We start from the raw sequence: 16,044 nt of genomic DNA, 5'->3' as shown, positions 1-16,044 counted from the left end.
AGCTCCCGTTCCTCAACACATCCTCTTGAGAAGCTGCAGCTTGGTGCAGATCGAGTCTCCCAGCATTCCCACATTTCACACAGAACAAAACACTGCCCCGGAGCCATTCTCACTGCACTACTATGCCCTAACAGACGACGACCGAAGAATTAAGATAAAGGGAAACTTACCAGATACCTACCTTGCCCAAGCCTGATGGAGCGGAAGCTACTCCAAACACTGACTCATTCACACAATGGCCGCTCTGCTTGCGTTTGCGTTATTTTCATTCACTCTTTCTTATGAATCCCACTGTGATTGGTAACAGTCCAACTCCGTAAAACTGCTGCGAAGTTCCATGGTGAGATTGAAACTGGTACCCAAGCAACACACACAAAATGCTGGAGGAACTCAAGCCAGGCAGCATCTATGGAAAAATGTACAGTCAATGTTTCAGGCCAAAACTGGAGAAAAAAAAAGAGTAGATTTAAAAGGTGGGAGAGAGGAGAGAGAAACACAAAGTGATATATGAAACTGGGAGGGGGAGGGATGAAGTAGGGAGCTGGGAAGTTGATTGGTGAAAGAAATACAGGGCTGGAGAAGAGCGAGTCTGATAGGAGAGGACAGAAGGCCATGGAAGAAAGAAAAGGGGTGAGGAGCACCAGAGGGAGGCAACGGACAGGCAAGGGAAAAGGAGATGGGGACTGGTGGGGGCATTACCAGAAGTTCGAGAAATCAATGTTCATGCCATCAGCTTGGAGACTCCACCAGAAGAAGCTTCACCCATCACCTTGTGTTTCTCTCTCCCCTCCACCACCTTTTAAATCTACTTCTCAGCTTTTTTCTCCAGTCTTGCTGAAGGGTTTTGGCCAGAAACATCGACTGAAATCTTTTCCATAGATGCTACCCGGCCTGCTGAGTTCCTCCAGCATTTTGTGTGTGTTGCTTGGATTTCCAGCATCTGCAGATTTTCTCTTTGCTTGAAACTGGTATCTCTGGATCAATAAATAACCAGGCAGCTGGCATCTAAGCCAATAAACAGATCTGGAAGCAGACTTTCCATTAGAGATTGTAGGGCACCAAGACAAGACTTCAAAAAAATCTTTTATTAGATTAAATGATGTACAAAATTTCTGCAGCAATGATCCCATTAGTTCTTTGCTTTTACTGTTCAACCTCTAAAACCACTGTTGTGTTCGTGCCTTACATACAGTATCTATAAGATACATCTATTAGATTAAAAATTATACAGCTCTTCATATAAACACCCTTGTTTTAAAAATGACAATAGTACCTCTTTGTAACATAGAAAAGATGCCACAATGCTACCACTTACATAAATATTTTACGGTAGATATGTGGCTTCATCGTGCTGACAATTCAACCAATTCAGGTCTCATTATTTGCATAAAGATAGATTGCATTCTGCCCATTACCATATGTACAAGGATTTCAATACTTCCTTTTAAATTCAATCTGCATGTACCACAAATTCTAGCATTACACCAAGGCGTCTATACACCTGAAATTCATTAAAATCAGATTACCAGAACATTCTTTTAACTGTGCTGACTAAACAATTCTTGCATTGTGTTAGTGTAGTTGATAGACTCATTAAAACCTGACAGATTTTGTCAGACTAAATTTGACTTCACATTTTAGAGGATTTTCTCTTCTAGGTAATTTGTAGTTTAAATATTATTTGCATCTTGGTACAGTTAAGCTTGTACCAATTTAAATGGCTTTATTTAATAAATTGATTAAAATGGTTAAAATGCGAAGATTTAAAACTGGACGTTTATCTTTGTTTAAAACCTTTACACCAATTCTGTTTGCTTCCAACGTGGATTGCTCTGCAGAGAATAGCATTTTCTGCTAACAGATCATTTCAGTTCATTAACAGCACTGTTGCTTGCTCTAGTGTAGTATTTCACAACAATAAAATAACCAGTTACATTTTGAGGGCACTGACACTGCATCTGATGAGATTTTGGAAAGTCCCACCATTCTTTACCCTTTGCTTGTTTCAAAAAATTGTTCATGATTGGATTTAGGAAGCCTTTTGCACAAACTCTGCGATTCCTCTTACGGAGTGGCAAAGGCGACTTCAGGCAATTTCAAGTTTCTGCCGTGGAGAGATAGTCTTCGTACCATTCTGTGGCTAAATCATTAAACGTATCGAGTTCCGTATATCTTTGGTACCACTGCCAGCCTGGATTGCAACTTCTACATCATCGTGAGGCACCGCCACTTTGTCTGGGGTATAATCATTCCGTTTTATATCTAAGCAGAGAGAACAAGATGGTACATGTTAAGTGCAGCACCAAGAATTACCCAAACAAAGCACACCCCACCCCATTACCACCATCCGGGAGGGAGACTGAGCAGCCAATTTACCCTGCTCTCTGCTCAGCGAGATTTACCAAAAGGCAGACTAACTCAGTATTTCAGTGGTATGTATTGAAGTCTATCTGCCAACAGATTCTTAGATTGAAGGGAATTCATCGTATATGAAGCCCGATGATCTGTCACACTTCACATTACAATTCTATCCTAGTGTTTGATATATCGGACATCCTAAACCCCAGGAGGCGCCTGAAAACATCGGAACTCAGAGGTTATGGAGGCAACATCCCCAAAGCTCATAAATATCTGCAGATGCCAAAAGCCAGAAATAAAAACAAAATGTGTTGGAAGAACTCAACAGAGCAAGAGTGTTTCAGGTCTGACTCAGAGCCTCTCCACCCCCAGCCCAGCTCCACATCCATTCACAACCCGATCTGACTCCAACAATTCCTGTAGAGTGCTGTTTGAATGACAATCTCTAATTATCTGTTGGAGATGGAACCTCACTCTACAAATGTCCAGGAAATTAGTAAGATCACACAGAGTGCTGAGTCCAGTTCTGGTCACGACACTAAAGTGATGTCATTAGGCAAAGAGGGCACGGAGGGTTTGAGTTACAAAAGACCGGACAGGTCAGGACTGTGTTGCTGAAGTGAAGGCTGCTGGGGGGTGACCTTACAGATGTGTATAAAATCACAAGGGATTTAGATCAGATCAAAATCAGGCTTATTACCACTGACATGTTGTCACATTTGTTGTTTTGCAAGACATAAAAATTACTACAAGTCAGTCTCTCTCCCAGGGTAGGGGAGATCATAGGTTAAAGGTGAACAGAGAAAGATCTAAAGGGAACCTGAAGGGTATGTATTTCTGTAGACAGGACATGGGACAAGCTGTCACAATGTTTGGAAGCTACACAGATACAAGGTACAACTCCATGACTGTCTCAGTATCACTCAGTGGCAGACTGGCATATGATCCTCAAATCTGTCTTAGTGATCCCCATCCATACCCACACTCACATACCAGCTCTGACCAATCCAGACAGGGAGGAGGAAGGAGGACGGAGGCCACGCATTGCGGTGTTATGGACAGTTACTGGAAGGATTTAAACAGGCAGGTGTTGGGAGGAAGCAGGGATGACCCAGAACAGTGAAAAGGCGGAGGTGTGCACATAGTTAATAAAAACTGAGCATAGGATAAGGTTTAGGAATAAATTGAACAGAGTTAAGGGGGTAGAGGTTATTAAATAGCCTTTCTCTTTGAATGTAGCATGGACTGGCTAGGTGGGCCATTAAGATGTGCTGTTCATGAGGCCAGCAAGGTCCCCACAGGAGAGGAAAACAGTGGGGAAAAGCAAGATAACCCTGCAAGAAGAACATTTGGGTATTTTGACCAAGTGCTTGTGTCGGATCGAGTTATCATCACTTGGTTAAAGCTGTATACCCCTGAATGGCTTTCATCACAAGTGAACTGCAGCAATAGGCCATCCAGTTTGGCATTCAAACTCAGCCCTTCAATTTGTTAAATCAGCCAAAACCCAGAGGTTCCAGCCCGCACACAGTATGAAGCTCCCACCTGAGCTGTACACGAGGTCCATGGACCGATGATGCTGTACTGAAGTCACTAGCGTCAGGGGAGCAAAGAGCAAGGAAAGTACTGAGAAAAGCTTACCAGGAAGCTTCAGTCTCCCACAGCAGGAATTACAATGGTGTCTTGATCGAAAATTTTTAACTGCATCTTCTCCTAAATTGGCAGGTCCAAATACCATGTCATGTGACCTGGAAGAAATACAAGTTTGGACAAAGCAGTGTTAGAGGATCTATCGCAGGATTCAGCTAATATTGCTGAATGATAGCCTGTCTGCAGCCTCACCTCCTCTCCAAACCGTGGCCTCTATCAAATGGCACAATCTCCCTCTTTCCCCTTGCTGACAAGGCAAACCCAGAGCGATGGAATAGTATGAAATAGAGAATGGAGCTACAAAGGTAGATGGAGAAACTATTCTGACATTTGAATCTGTCAACTTGGCAAGCACCTGACATTAGGAGCCAAGCTGTTCAGATGTGAAGTCCAGTGGCTGAGATCTGAAATCCTAATTGAGGGTCTATCAGTTATTAACCTATTAAATGCTCCCAATGGCACAAGCCTCAAATAGCCTCTGACAACCAAGTCCAATTTCTGGCCTTCAAAGGTGGCTGAGTTACTAAGCCTGGTGGAATCGTTTCTACTGATGGGAGAGGGGCAAAGGTGGGTTACTGGCACCATAAAACCAGTCACTTTGGGCAGATAGGGCTTGTCAGTTATGGTTGGCAGCTCATATAGGAGAAGGAAAACTCTGATCTCAAATCTCTGCTGCCTTGTGGCCTTACCCACTACAAGGGAAGGCTTTGGGAGTAAACCCCGATAGAAACCCAGTTGTGGAGTCCCTAAGGCAGCCCTACATTGAGTTTGATGCTGACTGGCAACTCCTGCGAAGCTGCTGGTGCCGAACTGCATTGGTCTACCATTCCTTTGGATTCATCTGCATGGAGAGGGTGTGCCTGCTGCACGGGCAACGACTTACTCTCCATATTGTCTTGCCCTGGCTTGCCCATCATGTAAAGAGCTAGGATACAATATTCCATGGTTGACTCTGATCAATGGAGGGCGTCAGGAAGGGAAGTATGCTAAATGACTGGTTAATGGAGCGGGATGACATATCAGTCACAACGTAGTAATGTCAAAACAGTGTGTAGGAGGTAAATTTCTATATCTTAGTTTCTCTGCAATTACAGTAAATCTCTTCTGCAGCATCTGAGCCCCACCCCAACAACCACACAAAAAAAAAACAAATTGCATCAAATGGCAATAAGGAAGAACAGGCGAAAACATGAATATAAAATACAAAGAGTCTGCAGTCCAATCCATAAATCAGAGAAACTTCTTGCTAAGAATTAGAAAAAGTTAAGGCAGTGTTGAAGGTATTTGGTGTAGACATTCCGCATTGAGAAGTTCTCACTGAGGAAGCAGGCAAATCACATTCAAACGAATACTTACTGCTTCTCCTCAGACTTTATTACTGAAGGATCAGTTAGGTTCTCCCCAACACCTACAAAAGGAAATGTAAAAAGATCCATAACTATAAAGTCCCTGCAAATGCGGGCACTACTCAGCAAGTCAGGCAGTATCTGTAGAGAGAAACTGAGTTTATATTTCATATCCAATACCCTTTTATCGGATGAGAAGGCACAAGCCTAAAACTTAAACTGTTTATATTTCCACAGACTTGCCCACTGGCTTTATGTTACCAGCATTTCCTGCTTTTCCATCACACCTCCAAACCGCAGCAAGACTGCGCTGATGAAAGAACACGAGATGCAGATGCCGGAAATCCAGGGCAACACACTCACACACACAAAATGCTGGAAGAACTCAGCAGGTCAGGCAGTACCTATATAAAGGAATAAACAGTCAACTTTTCGGGCCAAGACCCTTCATCAGGACAGGAAAGGGGAAGGCGCCAGAATAAAAAAGTGGGGGGAAAGGAAGGAGATTTAGCTAGGTGATAGGTGAAGCCAGATGGGTGGGAAAGGTAAAGTAGTGTTGGATCTCAGTGGGCAATGAAGTTTTAGATAAGTGACTGTCCAATGTACTGCATGTGTCACTAGATCAATACATCAGTGTTGAGCTCTGGGCAACACACACAAAATGCCACAGGAACTCAGCAGGTCAGGCAGCCTCTATGGAAAGGAACACAGTCAACATTTCAGAGACTGTTTATCAGCACTAGAAAGGAAGGGAGAAGATGCACAATCCTACTTCAACACAGGCACAAGGGACTGCAGATCCTAGGATGTGAAGCAACAATTTGCTGTATGAACAGTGGGTAGAGCACCATCTTTGATGGTGCGGGTGGGGATGGGGGGGGGGTGGAGGAATTACTGTCGTTCTGTAATATGCCATTGTTCCCGCAGTTTTAGCTTTTCATCTCGAGCTGGCCTTGGTATTCAGCAGCTCCTCCTCACCAAAGTACATTCCCCGATGCATCAGCAAAGGTTTTCATGGTTTGTCCACATCACTGTAGCTCTCTTTGTACAGAATTTAACAACTTGGTTCCAATATTCACAGTGATCATCTGCTTGTCAATATGTAGACTACCAAACTAGTACCCTGTGTTCTAATTATTTACTGAACTTTACTTTTCTGTGCCCAAAGGTGAACCCTAATAAAGGACTACAGGTGCTGGGACAATGAAAGAGGGCAGAAGTGCAGTAAACACAAATGTGGGGCAGCATCTGAGAGATTTTGGACATTAAGGAAATTGGGCTGGTGTAGGAAAATGACAGAGTGAGGATCAGCCATGAGTAATTCTCTTGCCTCTACTCACGTAGAGTGCATGCGGGAGAGCACCAGTGTTCCTTCAGATTCTGCCCAAGCAGTGTACCTTGCATTATACACACACAAGAGGCCATTCAATCTATTGAGTCCATGCTATCTCCCACCGCAGCAATCAATCCCATGCTCACTGCCCTTAATTCCCTGCATCTTGACTTCCAATCACGCAACACAGAAACAGGCCATTCAAAGCTGAAGGGGATGGGGTCGGCAGCATTTAAGAGGTTTTTCGACAGGCACGTGACTATGCAAGGAATGTTGGAGTCCAGACCATATGCAGGCAAACAGAGCATTTAAATTGGCATCATGGACACAGTGGGCAGAAGGGCCTGTTCTGGGGAGATTCTCTTTTTTATTCCACTAAAAACTTCACTCTAACAAAGGAAAGCCAGCACGTACTCACCCTGTAAGTCCAGAACCAATAGTTCACCTCTAGTATATTCATAAGTCCAGTGACTAAAGGCAAGCATGGTCTCCTCCAGCATGTTGTTTGGACGGATCTCATCACCACTGTTGTGATTAAATTTGCGGAACTCACCACTCATGCATTCTTCAATCGCAAACCACTGGCTTGCTGAATGACAATACAGAAGGAACACTTCCAGGAACCTGAGGTTAAATCAGACTTTAATTCAGCAATATTGTTGGAACTAACTGAAAAATTATTAGTCTTCTAGTAAGGATAATCAAACATACCATCATCCTTAAGCTCCTGGAAGCATTTTGTTAATGTAAAGGTGATGCTTAAACATACATTACTATTATTTCAAAAGTTTAAACTAGAAGAATCTCAACTTTCTAAATAGGAGCAGCTTTCTTTCAAGAGCAAACTGATAGCTTTTTTAAGAACCAAAATGAAAGGATACAGGGGTTTCTGCACCCAAGAACAGCTTCAATGACTGGCAGTGTAGCCACAAAGACTGAATGGCTTTTTAATAATTCCATTCCTTACTGTGAACAAAATCTCTAGTATCGTTTCCATCCTGAAGCAGAGAAAGTAAACTAGTCTTCTAAATGACACTGGGACGGGTAAAACTGGTGACTGCTTGCAAAGACACTGCTTCTGCTGTTGGCAAACCACATTAGAAACTACCTGTTGGTAACAGTGCTGTTCCTCAGTAACAAAGTTAGGTGGCGATTCTATATTCATGACAACTATGCACAGCCTACATTGTTTTATTCAGCATAACAATAAGCTCGAAGTCTTTCAGAACAAAATCAATGCAGTGATAGTGCACAAGGACATCAGTATTCAGTAGTCTCTGATACAGGTAGTGGGGGACCAGCAATGCAGAGTGTGTTTTAAAATCACTCTGCTGTATCCTTCTGTACACATTACTAATGGCTCCAGACTGTGGGAACAGTTACATCGACATGCTACTCTCCCAGCAATACTGAGAGACAGCAGACTTTACAAACTTATTTATCATTAGAAGTTTGGAGAATAGAATTTTTAACAAGTTGAAACTGTAGATTGTGACTGACCTTGGAGAGTAGGGAATGGTCTTTGGTTTCATTTGGTTGAAGGCAAAAGCAAGTTTCTGTGCAGCTCTCTGCTGTTGAATCTCCTAGAAACAAGAGACTGGTGGTAAAGCATGCAGTAAGATCTGTCAGGCACCATCTGAAATACACAGTAATGTGCAAAAGTCTCTCATTATCTATATAGTTATCCTAAGACTTTTGCATAGTACTGTATTTGTCAACGTGGAGTGTGAGTTTGGGAGCAAACGATGTTGGGAATGGCGAGGGTGGAGCACTGCGGGAGGGGTGTGAGACAGGTGGCAGAGGTGTGCCGGGGCGGGGTGGAGGATGGGGAGAGAGATGGGTGGCCCCAAGACACTAGGCAAGGTCACTTGATTCAAAACAATTGGTTGATTGATTATCACAGAACGTCTTTCTCGTGCTTCCCACTCCCTCCCCTCTCCATTTTCCTAACCATGATTTCCCTCCCCTTGTCCCATTCCCACTCCACAACAGAGACCCATAACAGAATGAAATTTATCACAATTTAAAGTCGTTAATTTTTGCAGCAGCAGTACAGTGTAATACATAAAATCAGTACTGTGCAGCTATTCAGAACAGCTTCTTCCCCTCTGCCATCCGATTCCTAAATGGACATTGAAGCTTTAGACACAATCTCACTTTTTTAATATACAGTATTTGTTTTTTCGCACATTAAAAAAAAATCTATTCAATATACGCAATTGATTTACCTGTTTATTGATTATTGTTTTATTTCATTTATTATTTTTTTTTCCTGTCTGCTAGATTATGTATTGCATTGAACTGCTGCTGCTGAGTTAACAAATTTCACATCACATGCCGGTGATAATAAACCTGACTCAGATTCTGAAGTCTTAGGCACCCTAACTATATACGTGGCAGCACTGCACGACATCAGCAACAGGGGCCAGTCAGAGGCATAATGTGTTTTATTGCGCAGAAAACCCATTAGAAAATATTCTACAAGTATAGAGCAATCCAGTTTCATCGAGTACTAACACGAATAAGCCACATCCACTAATGAAACCTGAATGAATGATCTTCTGCTATTTGTGATTAATCACTGGCTGCGCAATTCCCATCTACTGGTACAAAATAAACAGAAAACTGGATTTTAGGAATGAGCAGAGCAGCTTCAGTTTCTAAAAAAAGATGTCAAAATACGATGTTACTAGTAAGTCTAAAAATGAATTTTATTTTATTTAGGGACACAGACCCTTCTGGCTGAACGAGCCAGTGTCACCCACTTGCACCCATGTGACTAACCGGTACGGTTTTTGGGATGCGGGAGGTAACTGGAGCACCCGGAGGTATATGAAAATCCTTCCATTCCTCGATGCCTTACAGTACTTTCCCAGTTTCAAATGTTTAATCCTGTTGAGCCTTCCCAATGCAAAAAAGTGTCGCCTTACCTGTCTGGACTGATCCACGTGTCACTTCTCCATTCAACAGAGCAGGCCAACTACATCAACATTTGTATTATCTATCACTAGTGTTGTCCCATTAACTTACACTAGCAACAATGACCAAATACTGAGCCCCTATGGTCACAAAATCATCCAGTCACCCAGGGCTCTGAATGGTAGTGAGGGAGGTGTAGGGGGCAGGTGTAACAGTCCTTCCAGGTGAGACTACATTTCACCTGTGAGTCTGTTGGGGGGTCATACACAGTGTGCGGTGCTCCCACTGTGGCCTCCTGTATAATGGTAGATTGGGAGACTGCTTTGAGCACCTACACTAATTCCATTTCCCATTTTCATTCTGATATGTCTATCCACGGCCTCCTCTATTGTCACACTGAGGCCACACTCAGGTTGGAAGAACAACACCTTATATTCTGTACGGTTACCCTCCAACCTGATGGCATGAACATTGATTACGCAAACTTCCGGTAATGCCGCCCGCACCCCCCCCCCCGCCACCATTCCCATTTCCCTCTCTCATGTCATCTCCTTGTCTGCCCATCACCTCCCTGGTGCTCTTCCCCCACTCTTCTTTTTTCCATGGCCTTCTGTCCTCTCCTATCAGACTCCCCCCTTCTCCAGCCCTATATCCCTATCACCAATCAATTTCCCAGCTCTTCACTTCAGCATCCCCATCCAGCTCTCACCTATCACCCCTCCCCTTCTTACGAAGCCAGTGCAGTCCAAGTACCTTCAAGCAGAGATGTAGTACAGTATCTTCCTTGTAGATCCTCTTCCATGTGTTTATTACTTCAGGAAGAAAAGATTTCACAATATACAGCTGACCTGGTTTCAGTATATCAAACTCAGACCAGGTACACTCCACTTTCAAAGCTCGTCTCAATCCTCCCCCCATTTCTTCTTTACTTAAGAACTCAATCTTGGCACATCGGCCCTGTTGTGACCAGGAGGACATACTGTTGTTCAGACTGGCTGGTGAGCTCTCTTCAAGCCGATATATTGTCACAGGTTCACCTTTAACACAAAAGAGAAAGCCAATCATATCAAAACAAGCACACTAAATTAATAATGTTCCAACTAACATTACTATAAGCATTATACATCGTTATTCTGCTTCTAAACTGGAAGTAGAACCAACTCACACCCACTCTTTCCTCACTCCACAGATGCTGCCTGATCCACCGCCTATTTTCAGTGATTTGTTTCAGATTTCCAACAACTGACCAGACAGAAACATCTTTGCTCATTCCCATATTTCTTGACGCCTTTCAAATCTTGTGACTGTACGTACTTCTATCAACTCCACAGGCAGCAATTACCTGCATTAAAAAAAAATTACACTCACATTTCCTTTAAGTTCCTCCTCTCATCTTAAACTTGTGGCTCTATAGGTGTGTAAGATGATGAGAGGCATTGATCATGTGGATAGTCAGAGGCTTTTTCCCTGGGTTGAAATAGCTAACACAAGAGGGCACAGTTTTAAGGTGCTTGGAAGTAGGTACAAGGGGGATGCTAGAGGCAAGTTTTTTCACACAGAATGGTAGGTGTGTGGAATGCACTGCCAGCGAAGGAGGTAGACATGGATACAATAGGATCTTTTAAGAGTCTCTTAGATAGGTACATGGAGCTTGGAAAAATAAAGGGCTATGCAGTAGGGAAATTCTAGGCACTTTCTAGAGTAGGTTACATGGTCAACACAACACTGTGGGTCAAAGGACCTGTAATGTGCTGTAGATTTCTGTTCCTATCTTTCTATACCTTCAGATGCCTCTACCCTGGGAAGAAAGGCTAATGATCTAACCTATGTTGCTCATAAATTTTATTATCCTCTTAAATAATCTCAGCCTCCTATGTTCCAGTTAGAGTAAGCTCAGCCCATGTAATCTCTCCATTCCAGGCAACATCTTCATAGAGCTGTGCATATGATACCAAGGCGTTTATTCAAGGCAGGGACAATAATCCTATTCACTGTAGTATGTTTCAATGTAACAAACCAAAAATCTAAGGGTTTTAGTTAGGCAAGAGAAGCCAGATTTCCCACTGACTGCATGTGCTAACCACTGGGTAAGGACAGGAAAAATGAGAGCTGTGACAAGGGGGCGGACAAAAATCTTCCCGATAGACAAATGGCTTCCAACAACAGGTTAGTATTGTAATTTTGAGATCCATATAGTTGGCCACTTGATCACTAACTTAATTGGTTCAGCACAACAACGTGGACCAAAGGGCCTGTTCCTGTGCTGTTCTGTTCTACACACTGGAACTGCAACTTGACTACACAGGCAACAAGGAAATTGAAAAATAGAGGAAAAATAATAGCCAATGGAAAGATGCAGTACATGTACAGATATTGAACACAGCTAGGCATGGGAACAGAAATGAGAGTTGTTGGTTGATGTTGAGATTCTGTGATGTGCATTACTCTATAATTCAATCATAGTCACTGAACAAGAGAGATTTATTGTTGCATGCTTAACTTTTCAAGTTCCAAGTTTGTGGTCATCTGACCACACAAAACATCATTCCTCCGGATGACAGTGCACCAACAGCATATAAAACAACAATAGACTTGCGTCAACAAGAATAGATGTTTAAATAGTAGAAGAAATGGTATAAATTTAACTCACCCCTGTTTGGAAGAGGAGTAAAAGGAATGCTCTGAGAAAGTCGCATCAAATTATTCCTCTCAACCGCTGTGGGAAGGATGCAGAGACCTCATCATCAGTCAATCCCAAACAGTGGTTGAAGTAAATATTAGAGCAAGTTAACATTTAGTAATACTAACCTGAATAGAAGTAATTTACATCCAGTGCAGGTTTAAAAGGCGAACCAATCACTAAGAGTCAAAGGAGGGAAAAAGAGATTTAATAATTTAAAAGTTAAATGTAAAAGGATTCGTGCAAAAGTACTGAAGGTTTTCTACTGTAAAACTAACTAGTTTTCTCTGAAATCTAACTTTTCATAAACTGTTATTTTGATTGCTAAAAAGAGCAATTTAAAGAAAAAAAATCTGAAGATTTCAATATCCCTCACCTCCCATTTTCCTTTGCCTTACGTGAGATGGATGAGCATTGTAAAAGTGTTGTGCTGAAAAAGATGGAGATCAAGATCTTTAAAACATCCAGTGGGTTAGACTACTAAAAAAAAGCAGCTGCATTTAGAACATATCGAAATGCTAAACAGCATTAAAGTCAGTCACTTCACAAAACTACACCTTTAACGCACTTCAGTTATATTTCTGGATGACTTCTCTAATACACTCCAGACACTTAGGAAGCCGGTGTTAAATCACTTACAGCCAAGACCATCTTTAATAGGACTGCAGCAACCATGGAGCAAATAGCGGAAGAGTTGCTATAAAATTGACAATTTCTATCACTTCAAGCAGTACAAATATGGTCTAACATCGGATACAAATTTTAAACACAAGGAAGATGGTCAACTTGCTCAATATTTGCAATATTCAGTGTTAAATTTAAATGTTAAACACTATGCATATAAAGCACAGTTCATTTATATAAATTGCTTGGGCACAAAATTATCACTATAATGTAGTTTGGTGATAACTGACTTCCCCAACAAAGAAATTAAGTAGAAAGCAAGCCACAGCATTATGTAAAGCTAATGAAGGAAAAGAATTGGTGTTCACTGAGAAAGAAGTCTGATTATCTTTCAGCAAAGCAAATTTAACAGGTAACCAAAAAAGGTAGAACTTATTAATAAATGTTTGTTGGAATTAGACCATAATGACATATCAGATTTTGATCATTGGCACAAGGGACTTTCTCTTTCAGCACTAGAACTCCATACAGGCAAAACATACACCTACTTAGCACATATCAGAACATAGTGCACAAATGCAAAGTAGATTGAAACAAGACTACAGCATAAATGAGCCTTTTGCAGAATCACAAAGCTGACGTCTACAGTCCTTTCAAAGTATTCAAGCCTACTCCAAAAGTACTGGTTTAAAACGTTCAAACACTTCCTCAAAAACAAATTATTTCAGTAAAATTATATATTATTGATACTCAGCATGTTACACGAACTTCAGTCTTACCAGTTAAGGCATCCTCACCAGCAGCCCTGAAATGCAAAAGTAATCAACTTATTTGACCAAAAAGATTTAAAATTAAAATAAACTACCTACACGACAAATAAATTATTTAAACAGGTAGAAAGCATATTAGCAAGTTTTGATAATTTTGTGACATTTAATAAACCCCACCAGTTGCACATGAATGACTTTTACTTCAGATACTGTTCAACACAGACAACAAGAACATTTGAGAACATTTCTTCAGATGAATTTATTGCTTACTGAGTGAAAACAGGTATCTGCTATCAACTAAAACAAATGCTTTATGTTTTTAATGTAGAAAAGTGTCTTACGACAGTTTAGAGGCTAGCAATATTGATAGATTAATGTAGATCTAATATATCCATCAAAAACAAATGACTGCAGGTTACTATGCTCAATCATGATCTTATTTCCGATTACCTTTTCCTATCTTCTTCTGAAACAGGTCAGTGCAACTAACTGAGGCAACACAGACCGAGAACATTCCCTTCATGCTTGTTGTTCATGTAACTTCAAGCAAGCCATGGCCCCCCACTCCACGACCCTCAGCTCCCCAAACCACCACTTCTCCTGCAACTCATTTACTCTAGGCGCACTTTCACCAACCAGCCTATTTTTGTGATGTGGGTGGGAACCAATGTAGTCAAAGTGAGAATGTACACAAAAGCAGGAGATGAAAAAGCCCAGTATGTTGAAAGTAAAACCTCTTTCAGGTGACCCACGTTCACCTGTTACCAGCTGAACAGCACACATCATGTTAATGATGTATTTTAATCAAGTGTTCATACTACAAACATTAGTGCTATAGCTAAAACAAGCATTAGTGAGAGCAGCAAAAGTGTACTCAGACTGTTAATCAGTGGCTGTACTCAAACAATAACATTGCATATAGAAAGGAACAAGGTGTACCAATTTCCAGAAGGCATTCTACAGAGAACTCAAGTAGTTGGTTTGGCAGATATACAAAGATCTCATGCTTCAACCTGAAACCACAGAGAGTTATTTCTAGTATCAGGACTGATTTTTCTTCCTCATTCAGCAATGATCTGAAACAAATTGTATGCTCATTGTCATATCAGTTTGTGTGGGTCAGAGTGCAAAAGTTAATGCAGTTTTCCCTTTACTACAAATGAACTTTACAATATGAAATTTTAAAAAAGCAGGCAACGCTGGACACACTCAGCAGACGAGAAAGGAAAAAAATATTTCCAAGTGAAATAAATTTTGTCATAAGTGCAGAGATGGTACAGTAGCATAACAGTTAGTGCAGCAATTTCAAGCAATGAGCTACAAGCTGAGGATTTGATTCCTGCCACCGTCTGTAAGGAGTTTATATGTTCTTTCATGACCGTGTGGGTTTTCTCTAATGTTCTGGTTTCCTCCCACATTCCAAAGACACAAGGGTTAGGGTTAGTGTGCTGTGGGATGCTATGTTGGTGCTGGAAGCGTGGCCACACTTGCAGGCTGCTCAGTACAATCCTTGCTGATTTCACTGTATATACATCCAATAAAGCTAATCTTTATTGCATGTACACACACACACAAATTTAGATCACTCTGTGGAGATCTGTTTTCACTTTGACACAAAAGTGTCTTTTTCTGCTGATCGGTGTCAAAAAAGCCAAATCCACTGTGATTCAACATTGGCAAAACAATAAAACATGAAAACATGGGGGGGGGGGTGAATACTTTACATAGGCACTTTAGATACACAAACACACACACCCCAAATAACTTGGGGTGGGATGGTAGTGTAGCAGTTAGTAGAATACTCTTAGAGAACCAGCCACCTGTGTTTAATTCCGCTCAACTTCCCCCCACACTCCAAAGACGTACAGGTTGGTAGGTTAATTGGGTGTAAGTAGGCAGCACCGGCTCACTGGGTTGGAAGGGGCTGTTACCCTGTTGTATCTCTAAATAACAACTGCAATGCCTGAGGAACCCAGCAGATCAGTCCCAGAAGCTCGTGTCTATTCTTTTTTTTATATACTAACTTTCAGGATCCGACAGTCACCATTTATTGCCCTTGGTAGATTAGGGTCTAAGCCGTTTTATTGTGTTTCTCCTTGTGACTTTAGCTTATTTTGCACTTGCATATATAGTATGTTTGTAGAACCATCTTTTTGTCTGTAGACTGTTAGTAACTTGTAGTAATTTTGGTTCAGTATTTCTGTAATTCCTTTGTCTGGGAGGTTTTGTATCTGGGACCAGTCGCACTAGTTTTGCAGAATGAAGAGGTATGTGCACACACTCCCTTGTTACAGTTAGTTCTTCGTTACATCTGCCTTGCTTGCTTTGTCTGACCTGTACTACAATGAATATCTAATAAAACAC

General features: G+C 41.5%; 1 protein-coding gene across 4 annotated transcripts in view; it reads right to left on the bottom strand.

Moving 5' to 3' along the window:
• Positions 1 to 1,080: 1,080 nt before the first annotated feature.
• The window catches only part of trpm7 (transient receptor potential cation channel, subfamily M, member 7), a 149,466-nt gene continuing 134,502 nt past the window's right edge, over positions 1,081 to 16,044 (bottom strand). For all 4 annotated transcript variants that reach the window (XM_063066289.1, XM_063066292.1, XM_063066291.1 and 1 more), the window contains 10 exons: positions 13,690 to 13,715; positions 12,663 to 12,716; positions 12,415 to 12,465; positions 12,257 to 12,322; positions 10,360 to 10,643; positions 8,188 to 8,270; positions 7,106 to 7,311; positions 5,365 to 5,416; positions 4,000 to 4,106; positions 1,081 to 2,262 (listed from right to left, as the gene is read on the bottom strand). In XM_063066289.1, coding sequence (XP_062922359.1) covers positions 2,141 to 2,262; positions 4,000 to 4,106; positions 5,365 to 5,416; positions 7,106 to 7,311; positions 8,188 to 8,270; positions 10,360 to 10,643; positions 12,257 to 12,322; positions 12,415 to 12,465; positions 12,663 to 12,716; positions 13,690 to 13,715 — 1,051 coding nt within the window. In that variant the 3' untranslated portion in view covers positions 1,081 to 2,140. The remainder of the gene's footprint in view (positions 2,263 to 3,999; positions 4,107 to 5,364; positions 5,417 to 7,105; positions 7,312 to 8,187; positions 8,271 to 10,359; positions 10,644 to 12,256; positions 12,323 to 12,414; positions 12,466 to 12,662; positions 12,717 to 13,689; positions 13,716 to 16,044) is intronic.

This window comes from Mobula hypostoma, chromosome 13 (genome assembly GCF_963921235.1).
Source record: "Mobula hypostoma chromosome 13, sMobHyp1.1, whole genome shotgun sequence".
In the NCBI taxonomy this organism is placed as follows: Eukaryota; Metazoa; Chordata; class Chondrichthyes; order Myliobatiformes; family Myliobatidae; genus Mobula; species Mobula hypostoma.
This window is presented reverse-complemented; position numbering and strand designations above follow the sequence as displayed.